Consider the following 23,119-nt stretch of genomic DNA (forward strand, 5'->3'; position numbering starts at 1 on the left):
CAAGTAGACCGTCCCATTACTATTGTTGATTGAAGAAACCTCAGCTTTCTGTGCGCATAAAGTCGCCTCCACCTTTTGTATGATGGTGTCCTCTCACTGAGTCTACCTTTAACAGAATAATGCTCTGATCTCTCTCACCCTTCAGACGTAATAATGTCATATCGCTGAGTCAACCTTGATCTCTCACCCTTACCTGCTGACAGACATGAGTCGTTACTGCACCCTGAACAACAACTTCCCCAATGACAACAACCTCCTGGTCCTGGACATGGTGCTGAGCTCTCTCTGGAGCGTTCCACAGCCCGTCAACTGGGACAACGTGGCCATGCTGGTCCCTGGCTTCACACCCAAGGAGGTAAGCTCTACATGCACTGCAAATTGGGACAATAAACATATTGATTGATTGAAGCTATAGTAGCTGACGGCTACAGTGCAACACCCCTTGTGGATTGCGAACCCGGGTCTCCCAGTCTGTAGGCAAGCTTCCCAGTCTGTTGGCAAGCTTCCCAGTCTGTAGGCAAGCTTCCCAGTCTGTAGGCAAGCTTCCCAGTCTGTAGGCACTGCTCCCACTAAGGAGAGATCGTAAAAGGCTATTCGCCTGGTCTGAGATCTGTCTGTATTGTCTCACTCCCTACGGTCACTGTTTGGCGTGACAGGTAGCCTCGAGGTAAGAGTGTTGAGCCAGTAATCTAACGTTCGAATCCTAGAGCCGACAAGGTGAAAATCTGTCGCTGTGCCCTTCAGCAAGGCACTTAACCTGGTGACCCTAGACTTGACCCCACTCTCCACGTCTGTTTCAGGGGGGAGTTGGGATATGCCAGAAACACATTTCCATTGCACTTGTACACATGTGTCACATGATAAATAGAAGCACCCACCAATGTCTTAATAGGTCAGCTGTCCTATAGTTTAGTCTGGACTGCTGTTGAATGTTGTGCAGGGGTTACTGGAACCAAGATGATGTGGTCTGAGGGATGTTGTTGTCATGGTATAGTAGTGACATGGTTGCCATGGTGGTTGTCGTGCCTACCTTCAGTGTGCGCAGAGGTTCGAGGAGCTGAAGAGCACCGGAGGGTTCCATCACGTGGACGACCAATGCAACGCGCTGACGGCAGGAGGCTCCTCCCCTGTGGACTCGCTGGCCACCTACATCAAATCCACACTATTGGACACCACGGGAGACGTGGAGGAGACGCGGACCAATCAGAGCTCCATCTCAGTGACGGGTAAGGCTGACTGGTGTTGATGTGCTAGTGCATATGTAGTGGTTTTAGTCCCAGACTTGGTGCTCCGGTAACGCTTGCCGTGCAGTAGCAGAGAGAACAGTCTATGGCTGGGGTATATAGGTCCTGGATGGCAGGGAGCTCAGCCCCAGTGATGTACTGGGCCGTCCGCACCACCCTCTGTAGCGTCCTTGTGATCGAGGGCGGTGCAGTTGCCATACCAAGCGGTGATGCAGCCAGTCAAGATGCGAAAGTTCTGCGTCCAATGTAGCAGGCAGTAAGACCTGAAGACTCTTCGTGTCTGAATATCTAGGCTTTAGTTCAGTGTAGCAGGCAGTAAGACCTGAAGACTCTTCATGTCTGAATATCTAGGCTTTAGTTCAGTGTAGCAGGCAGTAAGACCTGAAGTCTCTTCATGTCTGAATATCTAGGCTTTAGTTCAGTGTAGCAGGCAGTAAGACCTGAAGACTGTTCATGTCTGAATATCTAGGCTTTAGTAAAGTGTAGCAGGCAGTAAGACCTGAAGACTCTTCATGTCTGAATATCTAGGCTTTAGTTCAGTGTAGCAGGCAGTAAGACCTGAAGACTCTTCATGTCTGAATATCTAGGCTTTAGTTCAGTGTAGCAGGCAGTAAGACCTGAAGACTGTTCATGTCTGAATATCTAGGCTTTAGTTCAGTGTAGCAGGCAGTAAGACCTGAAGACTCTTCATGTCTGAATATCTAGGCTTTAGTTCAGTGTAGCAGGCAGTAAGACCTGAAGACTCTTCATGTCTGAATATCTAGGCTTTAGTTCAGTGTAGCAGGCAGTAAGACCTGAAGACTGTTCATGTCTGAATATCTAGGCTTTAGCTCGGTGAGCTACACAGTCTTGTTTGGTGTCTCCACTCTCCAGGCCTGGCGGTGAACCCTTCAAGAGGTAGCTCGGTGGAGAAAGAGATCAGGGAGTCTGCAGAGGAGGGCGAGAAGCCCCAGGAGGGGAAAGGGTGAGTGCCTGGTCTAACTACCGTCAAACAGAAATACACTGTTAATCAGTCCAGCTCAAGTCAAGGTGATCAAAGAGTTTCATAGAGCAGGATCAAGAACTTAGTCTCCTAACAAATACTCAAATGTAATCTACTACAAAAATCAAGAGTTATTCCTCTCTGTGTGTGTGTGTGTCTGCCTGTCTGTATCTCTGTATCGCTCTCCCCATGCAGGCCCAATATGGTGATCCACGTGTGTGACGAGGCTAAGAACCTGAAGCAGGACTTCATGTGTCCCCGTGACCTTCTGATCAACGAGATGCGTTACTTTGCTGAGTACCTCTCTGTTGACCTCCAGCGCTGGGAGGAGGTGGACATCTCTGTGCACTGTGACGTGCAGATCTTCCACTGGCTCATGAACTACGTCAAGAGGCACAAAATGGCCGTCGATGGCAACAATGACAAACCCAAACTCGGTAAAGAATTGAATTGATGCTCTCGCATCATACGTACTGTAGCTACATACACTGATGCTTGTATAGTACTATACCATCACTTACCTGGGTGTGGCAAATGATAACCATGGAGACGGCAGTGATGTGGTCACTCATAGCTGTGTGCTTGTTGGTTGGCCTGGCAGTGTGTTTGGTTGGTTACGTGGGGGTTGTTGGTTGTGTGCTAACATTGGTTGGTTATGTGGTGTTTGTTGGTTGTGTGTTAACATTGGTTGGTTATGTGGTGTTTGTTGGTTGTGTGCTAACATTGGTTGGTTATGTGGTGTTTGTTGGTTGTGTGTTAACATTGGTTGGTTATGTGGTGTTTGTTGGTTGGCCTGGCAGTGTGTTTGGTCGGTATGTGGTGTTTGTTGGTTGTGTGCTAACATTGGTTGGTTATGTGGTGTTTGTTGGTTGTGTGTTAACAGAGCCCAGCAATGTGATCTCAATCCTCCTCTCCTCCGAGTTCTTGAAGATGGACACGTTAGTAAGTGTTGTAATGGCGGGAGCTGGGTTGCTATGCCGGTTCCAATGTACCGTACGTTTCGGGGGCCCTGGTTTTCTGTTGTAGCGGAAGAACGAACGCAAAGTGGCTGAACTGAAATTGGGAAAAAGGCTATTGGGAACCTTTTACAACAAAATAAAATATTTTGGACCGATTTTTGGCGAGGAGTGAGACCTCCCGCTTCGCCTCTTCCTCTCTGCTACAGTAAATGACCCAGCGAGCTCTTGTTGGTCGTTGAATAAAATGTCACTCAAGAAAAAAACAGAAAACCAATCAGCTAATTAGGTAAAGAGGCTTCACTCTTCACTTTAGTCTCAAACAGAAAACGAAGGGCCTTTGGAACGGTTCACTTCCTGTTGCATGGTTACCATTACAATTGTTTTTAGAACTGTAAAATGTTACTTTTATTGCAAGTAAGTGACACATGACTTCCAAGGCATTGAACAAACTCAATGACCTATTTATGTCGACCTCTCATAGGTGGAGGAGTGTATTCAGTCACATGTTGTCCTCTCATAGGTGGAGGAGTGTATTCAGTCACATGTTGACCTCTCATAGGTGGAGGAGTGTATTCAGTCACATGTTGACCTCTCATAGGTGGAGGAGTGTATTCTGTCACATGTTGACCTCTCATAGGTGGAGGAGTGTATTCTGTCACATGTTGACCTCTCATAGGTGGAGGAGTGTATTCAGTCACATGTTGACCTCTCATAGGTGGAGGAGTGTATTCTGTCACATGTTGACCTCTCATAGGTGGAGGAGTGTATTCAGTACTGTCACAAGCACATGAGTGCCATCGTGGCCACACCCTGCAACATGAACTGCATCAACAGTAACCTGGCAGCGGACATCTCTGACCTCTTCAGCCACAACGAGGCAGACGACATCATGGACAGAAAAGACAAGTTCAAAAGGTAGACCCTAGTGATTTTGTCAGGCCTGGTAGACAGATCATTCTGCTTCAGCCAACACCTTTCATTTCTCCCTTTCCTCAGTAAGTTATTCCAGAAGAAAATTGAGTGTCTCTTCGATCCTGAGTATAAGAACCAGGACTCTCCAGGCAACGCATCGACTCTGTACAGGTGTGTGGCAGCTCTGGAATGCACTGCTCTGTCTGTCATTGGTATTATTCATTTGGGCACACAACAGAAAACATTTTGCATCACAAAACAAAAATTAGCGTTTCTTACTGGACAAGTGTAGGTAGATCCCTACCTGTTTGTCTGTTTTCTTCTGTTTGGTTCCCAATGAATACGACTCGTGTTAACCTCGCCTAACCACCGAACTGCAACTTGTCTTTCCCAGATGTGGTCTGTGCCTGAAACTGCTGACCAAGGACACAGAGAGGAAGATCTCCTGCATCCCAGGGAAGATCAACATCGACCCTCGAGGAGACATCACCTACACTCACAGCAGGTCTTGTACCACCCAGTTACACCTTGGTTGTGGGTTCGATTCCCTCTGTGGCCACCCATATGTCAAATGTAATCGTGCATGACTGTAAAGGGTCTCTCAGAGTACCACATTTGGACGCCATACGCACAGCAGTGTTCTAGAATATTGCAACGTTGGCTTTCATACTTTTTGAATTCTCAGCGCAGCTCAAGCAATTTCTCCAACTGTCAACACATTCAAATGAATAGAGGACGTGTCCCGGAAAGTTGTTGGTTGGGATTTGTGGGGAGGTGCACGTTGGAGAGGTGCACGTTGGAGAGATGCACGTTGGAGAGGTGCACGTTGGAGAGGTGCACGTTGGAGAGGTGCACGTTGGAGAGGTGCACGTTGGAGAGGTGCACGTTGGAGAGGTGGCCCCGCGGATGATGGTCTCAGAGCTGCGTAGCCCCGCGGATGATGGTCTCAGAGCTGCGTAGCCCCGCGGATGATGGTCTCAGAGCTGCGTAGCCCCGCGGATGATGGTCTCAGAGCTGCGTAGCCCCGCGGATGATGGTCTCAGAGCTGCGTAGCCCCGCGGATGATGGTCTCAGAGCTGCGTAGCCCCGCGGATGATGGTCTCAGAGCTGCGTAGCCCCGCGGATGATGGTCTCAGAGCTGCGTAGCCCCGCGGATGATGGTCTCAGAGCTGCGTAGCCCCGCGGATGATGGTCTCAGAGCTGCGTAGCCCCGCGGATGATGGTCTCAGAGCTGCGTAGCCCCGCGGATGATGGTCTCAGAGCTGCGTAGCCCCGCGGATGATGGCCTCAGAGCTGCGTAGCCCCGCGGATGATGGCCTCAGAGCTGCGTAGCCCCGCGGATGATGGCCTCAGAGCTGCGTAGCCCCGCGGATGATGGCCTCAGAGCTGCGTAGCCCCGCGGATGATGGCCTCAGAGCTGCGTAGCCCCGCGGATGATGGTCTCAGAGCTGCGTAGCCCCGCGGATGATGGTCTCAGAGCTGCGTAGCCCCGCGGATGATGGCCTCAGAGCTGCGTAGCCCCGCGGATGATGGCCTCAGAGCTGCGTAGCCCCGCGGATGATGGTCTCAGAGCTGCGTAGCCCCGCGGATGATGGTCTCAGAGCTGCGTAGCCCCGCGGATGATGGTCTCAGAGCTGCGTAGCCCCGCGGATGATGGTCTCAGAGCTGCGTAGCCCCGCGGATGATGGTCTCAGAGCTGCGTAGCCCCGCGGATGATGGTCTCAGAGCTGCGTAGCCCCGCGGATGATGGTCTCAGAGCTGCGTAGCCCCGCGGATGATGGTCTCAGAGCTGCGTAGCCCCGCGGATGATGGTCTCAGAGCTGCGTAGCCCCGCGGATGATGGTCTCAGAGCTGCGTAGCCCCGCGGATGATGGTCTCAGAGCTGCGTAGCCCCGCGGATGATGGTCTCAGAGCTGCGTAGCCCCGCGGATGATGGTCTCAGAGCTGCGTAGCCCCGCGGATGATGGTCTCAGAGCTGCGTAGCCCCGCGGATGATGGTCTCAGAGCTGCGTAGCCCCGCGGATGATGGTCTCAGAGCTGCGTAGCCCCGCGGATGATGGTCTCAGAGCTGCGTAGCCCCGCGGATGATGGTCTCAGAGCTGCGTAGCCCCGCGGATGATGGTCTCAGAGCTGCGTAGCCCCGCGGATGATGGCCTCAGAGCTGCGTAGCCCCGCGGATGATGGCCTCAGAGCTGCGTAGCCCCGCGGATGATGGCCTCAGAGCTGCGTAGCCCCGCGGATGATGGCCTCAGAGCTGCGTAGCCCCGCGGATGATGGCCTCAGAGCTGCGTAGCCCCGCGGATGATGGTCTCAGAGCTGCGTAGCCCCGCGGATGATGGTCTCAGAGCTGCGTGGCCCCGCGGATGATGGTCTCAGAGCTGCGTGGCCCCGCGGATGATGGTCTCAGAGCTGCGTGGCCACGCGGATGATGGTCTCAGAGCTGCGTGGCCCCGCGGATGATGGTCTCAGAGCTGCGTGGCCCCGCGGATGATGGTCTCAGAGCTGCGTGGCCCCGCGGATGATGGTCTCAGAGCTGCGTGGCCACGCGGATGATGGTCTCAGAGCTGCGTGGCCACGCGGATGATGGTCTCAGAGCTGCGTAGCCCCGCGGATGATGGTCTCAGAGCTGCGTGGCCCCGCGGATGATGGTCTCAGAGCTGCGTGGCCCCGCGGATGATGGTCTCAGAGCTGCGTAGCCACGTCACAATGGGACCAACGCCTCTCGGCGTCTGTGGACTGTGATTTACGGTTAAGTCACTTTGGATAAAAACTGATGCTATATGGCTTCTGATAATTATTTCTGCTCTATCGAGAGACATCTTCACTGTTATTCTATGGATGTTTATAGTGAAAAATGCTAAAGAAACCATGTCGTTATTTGGTAAATATCTTATAGCTACAATTTACCATATAATTTCAAAGTATATCCCAGGTAGTGTATTTAGCGATAAAGCACAGTAAACCAGAATATCCGGCTCCATGAACCAGTAAGACCAGTCATCTCCTGTTTCTGTAGCGAGGCAGCGTGATGGGAAATCAAATCTTATTGGTCACATGCAGATGTTATTTCGAGTGTAGCGAAATGCTTGTGCTTCTAGTTCCGACAGTGCAGTAATATCTAACAAGTAATCTAACAAATTCCACAACAACTACCTAATACACACAAATTTATGACAGAGCGTCATAGAATATATAGTATAAAATACAGTATATACCAATGAGATGAGTAATGCAAGATATGTAAACATTATTAAAGTGGCATTATTAAAGAGACTTGTGATCTATTTATTAAAGTGGCCAATGATTTAAAGTCTGTATGTAGGTAGCAGCCTCTCTGTGTTAGTGAAGGCTGTTTAACAGTCTGATGGCCTTGAGATAGAAGCTGTTTTTCAGTCTCTCGGTCACAGCTTTGATGCACCTGTACTGACCTCGCCTTCTGGATGATAGCGGGGTGAACAGGCAGTGGCTCGGGTGGTTGTTGTCCTTGATGATCTTCATGGCCTTCCTGTGACATCGGGTGCTGTAGGTGTCATGGAGGGCAGGTAGCTTGCCCCCGGTGATGCGTTGTGCAGACCCGCACCACCCTCTGGAGAGCCTTGTGGTTGTGGGCGGTGCAGTTGCCGTACCAAGTGGTGATACAGCCCGACAGGATGCTCTCGATTGTGCATCTAGAAGTTTGTAAGGGTTTTAGGTGACGAGCCTAATTTCTTCAGCCTCACTACACTGTCTGTGTGGGTGGACCATTTTAAGTTTGTCCGTGATGTGTACCCCGAGGAACTTGAAACGTTCCACCTCCACTGCTGTCCCGTCGATGTGGATAGGGGGGTGCTCCCTCTGCTGTTACACCCCCTGGACAGGACACTAGTCTATCACAGGGCCAATCTATCTCCTTAATGCTGAGTTCCAAGCAGAACTCCTGACCTTCCAATCTCAGGGTGGACACTCTAACCACAAGGCCACTGAGTTGGTTCCAAGGACCAGGCTGGCCAACATGGTTTTGTGGTGGAGCTGCTTTGAGAAACATGGACAGAATAAAGGAGAGTCATTTCTATCACTACCTCTGGTCTGTAGGCAGAAGAGATGGGAGGTCCATGATTACATGACCGGACTGTATGAGGAGCTGAAGTCCTGGGTGCTGGTCTACTGGAGGATCTGGGGAACCATCAACCACCTCACCTGCTCCCACTGCCAACAGGTAGGGGGGGGGGGGGGGGGGGGGCTGTCAACCACCTCACCTGCTCCCACTGCCAACAGGTAGGGGGGGGGGGGGGGGGGCTGTCAACCACCTCACCTGCTCCCACTGCCAACAGGTAGGGGGGGGGGGGGGGCTGTCAACCACCTCACCTGCTCCCACTGCCAACAGGTAGGGGGGGGGGGGGCTGTCAACCACCTCACCTGCTCCCACTGCCAACAGGTAGGGGGGGGGGGGGGGGGGGCTGTCAACCACATCACCTGCTCCCACTGCCAACAGGTAGGGGGGGGGGGGGGGGGGGGGCTGTCAACCACCTCACCTGCTCCCACTGCCAACAGGTAGGGGGGGGGGGGCTGTCAACCACCTCACCTGCTCCCACTGCCAACAGGTAGGGGGGGGGGGGGGGGGGGGGGCTGTCAACCACCTCACCTGCTCCCACTGCCAACAGGTAGGGGGGGGTGGGGGGGTGGGGGGGCTGTCAACCACCTCACCTGCTCCCACTGCCAACAGGTAGGGGGGGGCTGTCAACCACCTCACCTGCTCCCACTGCCAACAGGTAGGGGGGGGGGGGGCTGTCAACCACCTCACCTGCTCCCACTGCCAACAGGTAGGGGGGGGGGGGGGGGGCTGTCAACCACCTCACCTGCTCCCACTGCCAACAGGTAGGGGGGGGCTGTCAACCACCTCACCTGCTCCCACTGCCAACAGGTAGGGGGGGGGGGGGCTGTCAACCACCTCACCTGCTCCCACTGCCAACAGGTAGGGGGGGGGGGGGGGGGGGCTGTCAACCACCTCACCTGCTCCCACTGCCAACAGGTAGGGGGGGGTGGGGGGGTGGGGGGGCTGTCAACCACCTCACCTGCTCCCACTGCCAACAGGTAGGGGGGGGCTGTCAACCACCTCACCTGCTCCAACTGCCAACAGGTAGGGGGGGGGGGGCTGTCAACCACCTCACCTGCTCCCACTGCCAACAGGTAGGGGGGGGGGGGGGGGGCTGTCAACCACCTCACCTGCTCCCACTGCCAACAGGTAGGGGGGGGCTGTCAACCACCTCACCTGCTCCCACTGCCAACAGGTAGGGGGGGGGGGGGCTGTCAACCACCTCACCTGCTCCCACTGCCAACAGGTAGGGGGGGGCTGTCAACCACCTCACCTGCTCCCACTGCCAACAGGTAGGGGGGGGGGGGCTGTCAACCACCTCACCTGCTCCCACTGCCAACAGGTAGGGGGGGGGGGGGGGCTGTCAACCACCTCACCTGCTCCCACTGCCAACAGGTAGGGGGGGGCTGTCAACCACCTCACCTGCTCCCACTGCCAACAGGTAGGGGGGGGGGGGGCTGTCAACCACCTCACCTGCTCCCACTGCCAACAGGTAGGGGGGGGGGGGGGGGGGGGCTGTCAACCACCTCACCTGCTCCCACTGCCAACAGGTAGGGGGGGGTGGGGGGGTGGGGGGGCTGTCAACCACCTCACCTGCTCCCACTGCCAACAGGTAGGGGGGGGGCTGTCAACCACCTCACCTGCTCCCACTGCCAACAGGTAGGGGGGGGGGGGCTGTCAACCACCTCACCTGCTCCCACTGCCAACAGGTAGGGGGGGGGGGGGGGGCTGTCAACCACCTCACCTGCTCCCACTGCCAACAGGTAGGGGGGGGCTGTCAACCACCTCACCTGCTCCCACTGCCAACAGGTAGGGGGGGGGGGGGCTGTCAACCACCTCACCTGCTCCCACTGCCAACAGGTAGGGGGGGGGGGGGCTGTCAACCACCTCACCTGCTCCCACTGCCAACAGGTAGGGGGGGGGGGGGGGGCTGTCAACCACCTCACCTGCTCCCACTGCCAACAGGTAGGGGGGGGGGGGGGGCTGTCAACCACCTCACCTGCTCCCACTGCCAACAGGTAGGGGGGGGCTGTCAACCACCTCACCTGCTCCCACTGCCAACAGGTAGGGGGGGGGGGGGGGGGGGGGCTGTCAACCACCTCACCTGCTCCCACTGCCAACAGGTAGGGGGGGGGGGGGGGCTGTCAACCACCTCACCTGCTCCCACTGCCAACAGGTAGGGGGGGGGGGGCTGTCAACCACCTCACCTGCTCCCACTGCCAACAGGTAGGGGGGGGGGGGCTGTCAACCACCTCACCTGCTCCCACTGCCAACAGGTAGGGGGGGGGGGGGCTGTCAACCACCTCACCTGCTCCCACTGCCAACAGGTAGGGGGGGGGGGGGGGGGCTGTCAACCACCTCACCTGCTCCCACTGCCAACAGGTAGGGGGGGGGGGGGGCTGTCAACCACCTCACCTGCTCCCACTGCCAACAGGTAGGGGGGGGGGGCTGTCAACCACCTCACCTGCTCCCACTGCCAACAGGTAGGGGGGGGGGGGGCTGTCAACCACCTCACCTGCTCCCACTGCCAACAGGTAGGGGGGGGGGGGGGGGGGCTGTCAACCACCTCACCTGCTCCCACTGCCAACAGGTAGGGGGGGGGGGGGCTGTCAACCACCTCACCTGCTCCCACTGCCAACAGGTAGGGGGGGGAGGGGGGGGGGCTGTCAACCACCTCACCTGCTCCCACTGCCAACAGGTAGGGGGGGGGCTGTCAACCACCTCACCTGCTCCCACTGCCAACAGGTGGGGGGGGGTGGGGGGGCTGTCAACCACCTCACCTGCTCCCACTGCCAACAGGTAGGGGGGGGTGGGGGGGCTGTCAACCACCTCACCTGCTCCCACTGCCAACAGGTATGGGGGGGGGGGGGGTGGGGGCTGTCAACCACCTCACCTGCTCCCACTGCCAACAGGTAGGGGGAGGGGGGGGGGGGGGGCTGTCAACCACCTCACCTGCTCCCACTGCCAACAGGTAGGGAGGGGGGGGGGCTGTCAACCACCTCACCTGCTCCCACTGCCAACAGGTAGGGGGGGGGGGCTGTCAACCACCTCACCTGCTCCCACTGCCAACAGGTAGGGGGGGGGGGCTGTCAACCACCTCACCTGCTCCCACTGCCAACAGGTAGGGGGGGGGGGGCTGTCAACCACCTCACCTGCTCCCACTGCCAACAGGTAGGGGGGGGGTGGGGGGGCTGTCAACCACCTCACCTGCTCCCACTGCCAACAGGTAGGGGGGGGGTGGGGGGGCTGTCAACCACCTCACCTGCTCCCACTGCCAACAGGTAGGGGGGGGGTGGGGGGGCTGTCAACCACCTCACCTGCTCCCACTGCCAACAGGTAGGGGGGGGGGGCTGTCAACCAGCTCACCTGGTCCCACTGCCAACAGGTAGGGGGGGGGGGTGGGGGGGCTGTCAACCAGCTCACCTGCTCCCACTGCCAACAGGTAGGGGGGGGGGGGCTGTCAACCACCTCACCTGCTCCCACTGCCAACAGGTAGGGGAAGGGGGGGGGCTGTCAACCACCTCACCTGCTCCCACTGCCAACAGGTGGGGGGGGGGGGGGGGGGAGGTGCTGTCAACCACCTCACCTGCTCCCACTGCCAACAGGTGGGGGGGGGTGCTGTCAACCACCTCACCTGCTCCCACTGCCAACAGGTAGGGGGGGCTGTCAACCACCTCACCTGCTCCCACTGCCAACAGGTAGGGAGGGGAGGGGCTGTCAACCACCTCACCTGCTCCCACTGCCAACAGGTAGGGGGGGGGGGCTGTCAACCACCTCACCTGCTCCCACTGCCAACAGGTATTTGGGGGGGGCTGTCAACCACCTCACCTGCTCCCACTGCCAACAGGTAGGGGGGGGGGGCTGTCAACCACCTCACCTGCTCCCACTGCCAACAGGTAGGGGGGGGGGGCTGTCAACCACCTCACCTGCTCCCACTGCCAACAGGTAGGGGGGGGGGGGGGGGGGGCTGTCAACCACCTCACCTGCTCCCACTGCCAACAGGTAGGGGGGGGGGGGCTGTCAACCACCTCACCTGCTCCCACTGCCAACAGGTAGGGGGGGGAGGGGGGGGGGGCTGTCAACCACCTCACCTGCTCCCACTGCCAACAGGTAGGGGGGGGGGGTGGGGGGGCTGTCAACCACCTCACCTGCTCCCACTGCCAACAGGTGGGGGGGGGTGGGGGGGCTGTCAACCACCTCACCTGCTCCCACTGCCAACAGGTAGGGGGGGGTGGGGGGGCTGTCAACCACCTCACCTGCTCCCACTGCCAACAGGTATGGGGGGGGGGGGGGGGGGGGGGGGGGGGGCTGTCAACCACCTCACCTGCTCCCACTGCCAACAGGTAGGGGGGGGCTGTCAACCACCTCACCTGCTCCCACTGCCAACAGGTAGGGAGGGGGGGGGCTGTCAACCACCTCACCTGCTCCCACTGCCAACAGGTAGGGGGGGGGGGCTGTCAACCACCTCACCTGCTCCCACTGCCAACAGGTAGGGGGGGGGGGCTGTCAACCACCTCACCTGCTCCCACTGCCAACAGGTAGGGGGGGGGGGGGCTGTCAACCACCTCACCTGCTCCCACTGCCAACAGGTAGGGGGGGGGTGGGGGGGCTGTCAACCACCTCACCTGCTCCCACTGCCAACAGGTAGGGGGGGGGGGGCTGTCAACCACCTCACCTGCTCCCACTGCCAACAGGTAGGGGGGGGGGGCTGTCAACCAGCTCACCTGGTCCCACTGCCAACAGGTAGGGGGGGGGGGTGGGGGGGCTGTCAACCAGCTCACCTGCTCCCACTGCCAACAGGTAGGGGGGGGGGGGCGCTGTCAACCACCTCACCTACTCCCACTGCCAACAGGTAGGGGGGGGGGGGCTGTCAACCACCTCACCTGCTCCCACTGCCAACAGGTAGGGGAAGGGGGGGGGCTGTCAACCACCTCACCTGCTCCCACTGCCAACAGGTGGGGGGGGGGGGGGGGGAGGTGCTGTCAACCACCTCACCTGCTCCCACTGCCAACAGGTGGGGGGGGGTGCTGTCAACCACCTCACCTGCTCCCACTGCCAACAGGTAGGGGGGGCTGTCAACCACCTCACCTGCTCCCACTGCCAACAGGTAGGGGGGGGGTGGGGGGGCTGTCAACCACCTCACCTGCTCCCACTGCCAACAGGTAGGGGGGGGGGGCTGTCAACCACCTCACCTGCTCCCACTGCCAACAGGTAGGGGGGGGGGGGGGGGGCTGTCAACCACCTCACCTGCTCCCACTGCCAACAGGTAGGGGGGGGGTGGGGGGGCTGTCAACCACCTCACCTGCTCCCACTGCCAACAGGTAGGGGGGGGGTGGGGGGGCTGTCAACCACCTCACCTGCTCCCACTGCCAACAGGTAGGGGGGGGGGGCTGTCAACCAGCTCACCTGGTCCCACTGCCAACAGGTAGGGGGGGGGGCGCTGTCAACCACCTCACCTGCTCCCACTGCCAACAGGTAGGGGGGGGGGGGCTGTCAACCACCTCACCTGCTCCCAACAGGTAGGGGAAGGGGGGGGGCTGTCAACCACCTCACCTGCTCCCACTGCCAACAGGTGGGGGGGGGGGGGGGAGGTGCTGTCAACCACCTCACCTGCTCCCACTGCCAACAGGTGGGGGGGGGTGCTGTCAACCACCTCACCTGCTCCCACTGCCAACAGGTAGGGGGGGCTGTCAACCACCTCACCTGCTCCCACTGCCAACAGGTAGGGGGGGGGGGGGGGGGGGCTGTCAACCACCTCACCTGCTCCCACTGCCAACAGGTGGGGGGAGGCTGTCAACCACCTCACCTGCTCCCACTGCCAACAGGTAGGGGGGGGGGGGAGGCTGTCAACCACCTCACCTGCTCCCACTGCCAACAGGTGGGGGGGGGGGGGGGCTGTCAACCACCTCACCTGCTCCCACTGCCAACAGGTAGGGGGGGGGGGGGGGTGGGGGGGCTGTCAACCACCTCACCTGCTCCCACTGCCAACAGGTAGGGGGGGCTGTCAACCACCTCACCTGCTCCCACTGCCAACAGGTAGGGGGGGGGGGGGGGGGGGCTGTCAACCACCTCACCTGCTCCCACTGCCAACAGGTGGGGGGAGGCTGTCAACCACCTCACCTGCTCCCACTGCCAACAGGTAGGGGGGGGGGGGAGGCTGTCAACCACCTCACCTGCTCCCACTGCCAACAGGTAGGGGGGGGGGGGAGGCTGTCAACCACCTCACCTGCTCCCACTGCCAACAGGTGGGGGGGGGGGGGGGGCTGTCAACCACCTCACCTGCTCCCACTGCCAACAGGTAGGGGGGGGGGGGGGGTGGGGGGGCTGTCAACCACCTCACCTGCTCCCACTGCCAACAGGTGGGGGGGCTGTTTGCGTGTGTGCATGTGCACTCCAGGCATTGTGTAATGCATCCAGACGTGTGTGTGTGTCTCCAGGCGTTTGTGTGTGCAGAGCTGTCCCACTGTCGGTATCACCCAGAGGTTGTGTTGTACCCGGGCATGGGGACAGAGCATGGCTGGCACGGGACGGGCATCTACCCCTGCTGCAACCAGAGGACACTACGCTTTGACCCCACCGGCATGCCCAAGGTAGGAACACACTCACTGACCCCACCGGCATTCCCAAGGTAGAAACACACTGACCCCACCAGCAATCCCAAGGTAGGAACACACTGACCCCACCGGCATTCCCAAGGTAGGAACACACTGACCCCACCGGCATTCCCAAGGTAGGAACACACTGACCCCACCGGCATCCCCAAGGTAGGAACACACTGACCCCACCGGCATCCCCAAGGTAGGAACACACTGACCCCACCGGCATCCCCAAGGTAGGAAACACTGACCCCACCGGCAATCCCAAGGTAGGAACACACTGACCCCACCGGCATTCCCAAGGTAGGAACACACTCACACTGACCCCACCGGCATGCCCAAGGTAGGAACACACTGACCCCACCGGCATGCCCAAGGTAGGAACACACTGACCCCACCGGCATTCCCAAGGTAGGAACACACTGACCCCACCGGCATTCCCAAGGTAGGAACACACTGACCCCACCGGCATTCCCAAGGTAGGGACACACTGACCCCACCGGAATTCCCAAGGTAGGAACACACTCACACACTGACCCCACCGACATTCCCAAGGTAGGAACACACTCACACACTGACCCCACCGGCATTCCCAAGGTAGGAACACACTCACACTGACCCCACCGGCATGCCCAAGGTAGGAACACACTGACCCCACCGGCATTCCCAAGGTAGGAACACACTGACCCCACCGGCATTCCCAAGGTAGGAACACACTGACCCCACCGGCATGCCCAAGGTAGGAACACACTGACCCCACCGGCATTCCCAAGGTAGGAACACACTGACCCCACCGGCATTCCCAAGGTAGGAACACACTGACCCCACCGGCATGCCCAAGGTAGGAACACACTGACCCCACCGGCATTCCCAAGGTAGGAACACACTGACCCCACCGGCATTCCCAAGGTAGGAACACACTGAAACACACTTGGAGTTGTGAGGTGACCATGCTTTGAATAGTTTGCATCTCACACAATACAGATTTGACACATTTCACACTTGAATCTGGTCAAAACGGTGTGTGTGTGTCTCAGGGCTGTAAGATGCGGGACCACATAGTGAATGCGTCAGACAGTGGAGACTGTACTGGGGACCACCAGGTAAACTCAGCCCAGACCAGACTACTCAACGACCTGCTACTACACAGAGAGGCAGTGTGTGTACCCAACACACCCCTACCAGAGACAGGGTAAGAAACTGTGTGTGTGTACCCAACACACCCCTACCAGAGACGGGGTAAGAAACTGTGTGTGTGTACCCAACACACCCCTACCAGAGACAGGGTGAGAAACTGTGTGTGTGTGTATTTTTGTATCGTATGACAGGTTTTGTGTTTAGTGATACTCCCTTGTTCTCTCTCTGTGTATCTATGTGCCAGGCCTGTAGACTCCCCCTCCAGTGGTTCAGAGAGGGGGGAGAGAGGGGAGCGGGTACTGGACTGTGACATCCTGGTAGAGCCGGGGCTTCAGAGAGTAGAGGGCACCACCGTGAGTTTACAACTTATTTATTTATTTATATATTTATCCAGGCAAGTTAATTGAGGTCAAATTCATACTCACAAGTAGAATGATACGTTTTAAGAAACTTTAGTGTGTTTGCTCAAATGTGTTATTTACAATGACAACCAGACCTCCATGATATACCTATCTGGCTACACATCTGTCTACTAGCTACAGAACATCTGATTTTAAACCTAACCTTAACCACACTGCTAACTCTAATGCCTAACCCTAACCACACTGCTAACCCTAATACCTAACCTAAACCACACTGCTAACTCTAATGCATAATCAAACAAAACCTTAAATAAGACCAAAAAGCACATTTTTGTTTTAAAGAATTTTTACGATATAGCCAATTTTGACTTTGCAGCTGGCCCATCTTCGGAAATCACTCAGTTCTGCCTCCAGGGCAAGATTGATGACAATTAACGTCGACCTGCACTTGATTTGTGGAGTCATAGATATGCCTATAGTCTTACTCAACCTATTTCAAATAGACTATAGTCTAACTCAACCTGTTTCAAATAGACTATAGTCTAACTCAACCTGTTTCAAATAGACTATAGTCTTACTCAACCTGTTTCAAATAGACTATAGTCTTACTCAACCTGTTTCAAATAGACTATAGTCTTACTCAACCTGTTTCAAATAGACTATAGTCTTACTCAACCTGTTTCAAATAGACTATAGTCTTACTCAACCTGTTTCAAATAGACTATAGTCTTACTCAACCTGTTTCAAATAGACTATAGTCTAACTCAACCTGTTTCAAATAGACTATAGTCTTACTCAACCTGTTTCAAATAGACTATAGTCTTACTCAACCTGTTTCAAATAGACTATAGTCTTACTCAACCTGTTTCAAATAGACTATAGTCTTACTCAACCTGTTTCAAATAGACTATAGTCTAACTCAACCTGTTTCAAATAGACTATAGTCTAACTCAACCTGTTTCAAATAGACCTATAGTCTTACGCAACCTGTTTCAAATAGACTATAGTCTTACTCAACCTATTTCAAATAGACTAGAGTCTAACTCAACCTGTTTCAAATAGAGTCTAACTAACTCAACCTATTGCTTTGCAGTTTTCCCTGTTGAAAAACTGGAGCCGGCAACTGGTATGATCAACGTTTATTGTTTCCAAATGTAATTGTGCTGCAGTGTGTGTGTCCGTGTCTGTATACGTGTGTTTGTGTGTGTGTATGACGTGACATATTACAGTAGTGACATAGTATACCTTTGTACCACCAGAAGCCTGAGGGCCAGTCTGTTTGTGCTACCATGCCAACTCCTCATGCTTAGTTAATGAGCAGTGGTGATAGGCTGGTCCCAGATCTGTTTGGTGTCCAGCCTATCTAAACTCTGATATGCCCTCCTCTGCCCTGTGTCAGAGGCAGCAGACGCTGCTTTCTGAGGATGAGGAGTATACCACGGGGTCAGAGGTCACTGAGGATGAGGTGGGAGATGAAGAGGAGGCCAGCAAGAAACAAGGTAGAGTAATTAGGCTCTCTGATTGGTTTATACTCTAATTGGAAAAACTGTATGGCTGAGAGGGATGAGGCAAAGGGAATAGCAAATATGTCTGACAACACAGCAGACTGGTAAACATACATTAAATATAGAAATCACTAAACTAAACTAAAAGAAGAAACTATACTATGAAAAAAAAGAAGCTCTGGAGTACATTTAATGAAATTCTAGGCAAAAAAGCAAACTCATCTGTCATTGAGGCAGAGGACTTGTTCATAACAAAACCCTTTAATATTACCGACCACTTTAATAACTTTTTTGTTGACACGATTAGCAAATTTAGGCCTGACATGCAAATAACAAATGCTGAGCGTTCATATTCATACATAATGGACCAAGTAATGGAAGACAAGCACTGTAGTGTAGAGTTCCACAAAGTGGGTGTGGAAGAGGTGAACAAAATGGCTGCTAATCTATAAATAAGGACAAACCACCTGGTACCGACAACCTGGATGGTAAATTGCTAAGATTTGTAGTGGAATACATTGTGACTCCTGTTGGCCACATCTTCAATTTAAGCCTAGAAGACGGTGTGCCCTCAGACATGGAGGGGGGGGGGGGGGCAGGCAAAGGTCATTCAGCTACCCAAGAACAGCAGAGCACCCTTTAAATGGTTCAGACAGCCGACCAATCAGTCTGTAAAAAAGTGCTTAGCAAACCTTTGGAAAAAATTGTGTTTGATCGAAAACTAATTAACAACAGACTTTCAGCATGCTTATAGGGAAGGGTACTCAACATGCTTGGCACTGACACAAATTACAGATGCTTGGCTGAAATAAATTGATAGTAAGAAGATTGTGGGAGCTGCTCTGTTAGACTTCAGTGCAGCTTTTGATGTCATTGATCGTAACCTATTGCTGAAAAAATCCTAGGTGTCATGGATTTGCATCCTCTGCCTTATTATGGATTGAGACTTACCCGTCTAATAGAACACAGAGTTACCCGTCTAATAGAACACAGAGTTACCCGTCTAATAGAACACAGAGTTACCCGTCTAATAGAACACAGAGTTACCCGTCGAATAGAACACAGAGTTACCCGTCGAATAGAACACAGAGTTACCCGTCGAATAGAACACAGAGTTACCCGGTCGAATAGAACACAGAGTTTTCGTTAATGGTAGCCTCTCTCATGCAAATTCAGTTGAGTGTGGTGTTCCGCAGGGCAGCCGACTAAGGCCATTATTGTTTTCCTTTTTTACTAATGACCTTCCACTGACTTTGAATAAAGCCTGTGTGTCTATGTACGCTGACGACTCAACTGTATACACGTCGGCTGCAACAGTAGAATAAATAACTGACACCCTGAACATAGAGCTCCAGTTAGTTTTAGAATGGGTAACTAGCAATAGGCTGGTGCTAAATATAAACAAATATGTAAAGCATCGTTTTTGGGACAAATCACTCAACGCTAAACCTCATTTAGATCTATTATTGAATAATGTGGTGATTTAGCAAGTTAAGGAGACTAAACTGCTGGGTGTCACTCTAGATAGCAAGCTGTCATCAAAACATATAGACTCAATGGTTGCTAAAATGGGAAGAGGTTTCCGTGATTGGGCGTTGCTCTGCCTTCTTGACATCTCAGTCGACCAGACAGGTCCTACAGGCCCCAGTTTTGTTACACCTGGACTCCTGCCCAGCCGTGTGGTCATGTGCGGCAGAGAAGGACAATGGTCAATTGCAGTTGGTCCAGAACAAAACAGCAAGTATCGCACTTTGATGTACACGGAGGGAAAGTGGCAAACATGTTACTGCCAATCTCTCCTGGCTCATAGTAGAGGAGAGATTGACTGCATCACCATTGGTCTTTGTGAGACGTGTTGAAGGTACAGAACTGTCTGTTCAAGCAGTTGGCACACAGTTCAGACACTCATCGGTACAACACAAGACATGCAGCCAGAGATCTCTTCACAGTCCCCAGGTCCAGAACAGAAGCTGGGAAACACACAGTATTAAATAGAGCCATGACTACATGGAACTCTCTGGTAACCCAGGTAACTCAAGCTAGCAATGAAACCAGATTCAAACCCTGATTAAAGAACACCTTACATCACAAAGGGACAGTGAGGAGACACAGCCATGTTATGTTACTGATTATATTGTATTATAATTGCACTGTACTATGTATTAGACCTAGATATGGTGTGTATGTACTGATATGTAGACTGTGTGTGATGTTTTAAATGTAGTTCAGTCCTTCACTAATAATGTTCTGTATTATGTCATGTTTCATGTGGACACCAGGAAGAGTAGCTGCTGCTTTGGCAGCGCCTAATGGGATCCTAATAAATGGCAATTACCAAAGAGGCTTTGAAATGGGGGGGGGATTTCAATTGCGTTTTCTTGATTCCTTGTGAGGGACCAGAGGGGAGGGACCTCTGACCTCATCTAATGGGTTTTGAGAAGGAGGCAAGGATGCAAGGAATCAAATCGAGATTCTCCCTATGTCATAAGACCACACTTTGATATCTGTCTGCAGCTATGAGCTATCAGTTGTAATTGAATCATGAATGTATGTGTACACTGCTTATGGTTGTAACAACATAGGGGTTTTCTATGTGTTCATTGTTAGCTGCTAAGAAGGCCAAGAAGTTGAGCAAACCTTTGAAGAGGCAGATGTCTTCACCTAATTTCCATCGCAAAGAGAAAGCAGTGGAGAAAGTGAGTGTGCTTCACTCGTTTACCTGAGACTTAAATAATTGCAATTTTCTTACTTTTCCAAATTCTGTTGGTTGTTTACAGACCCCTTCGAGGGACAACACTCCATTCAGGTGAGCTCAACTTCGTCAACTACATGCTTCTTCATCTATTTCACCGCTGTATCTGTTTGAAATGGTTTGTGTTTCCAGAGTGAGTGCCCAGAAGAGTAAATGGGACAGCTCTCGCTCCATCCGCTACAACCAAGATGCCCAAAGAGAGGAAGGTAACACAGGCCTCAGTTAACTTAGTGTGTGCGTGTGTTACGATAGATGTGTGTATTCTAATTGTCCTCTCTCTCCCCTCTCTCTCCCCCTCCCTCCCCTCCCCCTCCCCCCCAGACCAGCGGCGTATGGTGGAGATCATTGGTCATCTGACTAAGATCAGGTTCGGAGATCAGGAACAGAGAAAGTCCAAGGACACTAAAGAGGTGTGTTTTACTGAGTCGATTACACCTTTATTTTTAGCAGGGGATCAAACACTAGAACGTTGAAACATGAAACTTCATTTACATTGTGTGTGTATAGTGTGGTTGTCACTGGTGTACCACCCCCCCCCCCCCCCCCCCCCCCCCCCTGTTGTGGTTGTCACTGGTGTACCCCCCCCCCCCCCTGTTGTGGTTGTCACTGGTGTACCCCCCCCCCCCCCTGTTGTGGTTGTCACTGGTGTACCCCCCCCCCCCCCTGTTGTGGTTGTCACCGGTGTACCCCCCCCCCCCTGTTGTGGTTGTCACCGGTGTACCCCCCCCCCCCTGTTGTGGTTGTCACTGGTGTACCCTTCCCCCCCTGTTGTGGTTGTCACTGGTGTACCCCTGTTGTGGTTGTCACTGGTGTACCCCCCCCCCCCCCCCCCCCCCCCCCCCCCCGTTGTGGTTGTCGCCGGTGTACCCCCCCCCGTTGTGGTTGTCGCCGGTGTACCCCCCCCCGTTGTGGTTGTCACCGGTGTACCCCCCCTGTTGTGGTTGTCACTGGTGTACCCCCCCCCCCCCCCCCCGTTGTGGTTGTCACTGGTATACCCCCCCCGTTGTGGTTGTCACTGGTATACCCCCCCCGTTGTGGTTGTCACCGGTGTACCCCCCCTGTTGTGGTTGTCACCGGTGTACCCCCCCTGTTGTGGTTGTCACCGGTGTACCCCCCCTGTTGTGGTTGTCACTGGTGTACCCCCCCCCCCCCCGTTGTGGTTGTCACTGGTATACCCCCCCGTTGTGGTTGTCACTGGTGTACCCCCCCCCCCCCCCCCGTTGTGGTTGTAACTGGTGTACCATCCCCCCCCCCCCCCCGTTGTGGTTGTATAATGTGTGATCATGGTTGTATATGTGATCGTGGTTGTATAATGTGTAGTTGTGTGATCGTGGTTGTATAATGTGTAGTTGTGTGATCGTGGTTGTATAATGTGTAGTTGTGTGATCGTGGTTGTATAATGTGTAGTTGTGTGATCGTGGTTGTATAATGTGTGGTTGTGGTTGTTCCAGCGTGCAGCAGGGATCTACTCCAGGCTAGAGGCCCAGTTCAAGTCCTCCTCCCAGGCCAGTGGACGACAGAGTGGCCCTGAGAAAACCCTCAGGTACGTATACATACACACACACATTGTCTCCCCCTACCCTCCTCTGTCTGTCTCCCCCTTTTCTGAATTAGTTGTCCCCCCTTTCTGTCTTCTTTCAGAGTGAAGCCACGCTTCAACCAAGCTCGGACCACATAGATACTGGAACGAGAAGAGGGAGGAAGACAGGAGGAAGAGCGGAGGACCACATAAATACTGGAACGAGAAGAGGGAGGAAGACGGGAGGAAGAGCGGAGGACCACATAGATACTGGAACGAGAAGAGGGAGGAAGACGGGAGGAAGAGCGGAGGACCACATAGATACTGGAACGAGAAGAGGGAGGAAGACAGGAGGAAGAGCGGAGGACCACATAGATACTGGAACGAGAAGAGGGAGGAAGACAGGAGGAAGAGCGGAGGACCACATAGATACTGGAACGAGAAGAGGGAGGAAGACAGGAGGAAGAGGGAGGAAGAGAGAGATCCTCATGTGAGAACTCAGTGGATCAAACTGACCCAAATGGGTCCTGGCAACCTGGCAGAAGCTAAACCTCTCAACCCCACCTTGCTTGCTCCACTGTGCCCCTGGTAATATTTGTGCCTGTATTCATAACGAGCCTAAGAGTAGGAGTGCTGATCTGGGATCAGTTTGTCTTTTTAGAACATACTGAGTGGACAGGGGAGACCTGATCCTAGATCAGCCCTCCTACTCTGAGACACTTGATAAATACAGGCCCTGGTCCTGCATTGATCGTCTTTAGTTCAGGAGGCCTGGTTTTGCCGTAGGGCTTTGTAGCCCACTTAGAACCCAGTCCAGCCCGTCTGACTCAGGTGACTTTGTATCGATCACATCTCCTACCTCCCATTAACTGTATATTACAATGCAATAGGTCACCTAGCTCTAAACCTGTATGCCATAGAATATAATATACTTTAACATAGAAGCTACCTTGTGGTGAGTAATAGGAGTGGTTAGCAGTAGGTAGATGATGGTGAATGAAATGCCCGTTGTTTCTATTTCTATATCTGTCTGTGTTGGCAGTATCGCACACTACTGGGACTAAGAGGACATGGGTGGA

At 54.5% G+C, this 23,119-nt stretch overlaps 1 protein-coding gene across 1 annotated transcript; it reads left to right on the forward strand.

Annotated features, from left to right (window-relative positions):
- Nucleotides 1–205: 205 nt before the first annotated feature.
- On the forward strand, nt 206–23,119 carry LOC120042736 (uncharacterized protein KIAA1841-like). The gene is made up of 20 exons (XM_038987534.1): nt 206–355; nt 1,037–1,226; nt 2,118–2,208; nt 2,422–2,663; nt 3,110–3,168; nt 3,940–4,100; nt 4,182–4,268; nt 4,492–4,602; nt 8,169–8,292; nt 14,607–14,759; nt 15,803–15,957; nt 16,147–16,255; nt 17,358–17,390; nt 17,664–17,763; nt 20,377–20,465; nt 20,547–20,575; nt 20,654–20,727; nt 20,843–20,931; nt 21,973–22,064; nt 22,163–23,119. The coding sequence occupies exons 1-20, from the start codon at nt 206–208 to the stop codon at nt 22,197–22,199; spliced, it is 2,175 nt and encodes a 724-aa protein (XP_038843462.1). The 3' UTR covers nt 22,200–23,119.

This window comes from Salvelinus namaycush, unplaced genomic scaffold (assembly GCF_016432855.1).
Source record: "Salvelinus namaycush isolate Seneca unplaced genomic scaffold, SaNama_1.0 Scaffold761, whole genome shotgun sequence".
NCBI lineage: Eukaryota > Metazoa > Chordata > Actinopteri > Salmoniformes > Salmonidae > Salvelinus > Salvelinus namaycush.

What these genes read in the sequence shown, in the direction of transcription:
- LOC120042736 (XM_038987534.1), top strand. Translation starts at nt 206, where the DNA reads ATGAGTCGTTACTGCACCCTGAACAACAACTTCCCCAATGACAACAAC. An exon ending in AAGCCCCAGGAGGGGAAAGG is followed by an intron (nt 2,209 to 2,421) that starts GTGAGTGCCTGG and finishes CTCCCCATGCAG; the next exon opens with GCCCAATATGGTGATCCACG. An exon ending in GGAGGCCAGCAAGAAACAAG is followed by an intron (nt 17,764 to 20,376) that starts GTAGAGTAATTA and finishes GTTCATTGTTAG; the next exon opens with CTGCTAAGAAGGCCAAGAAG.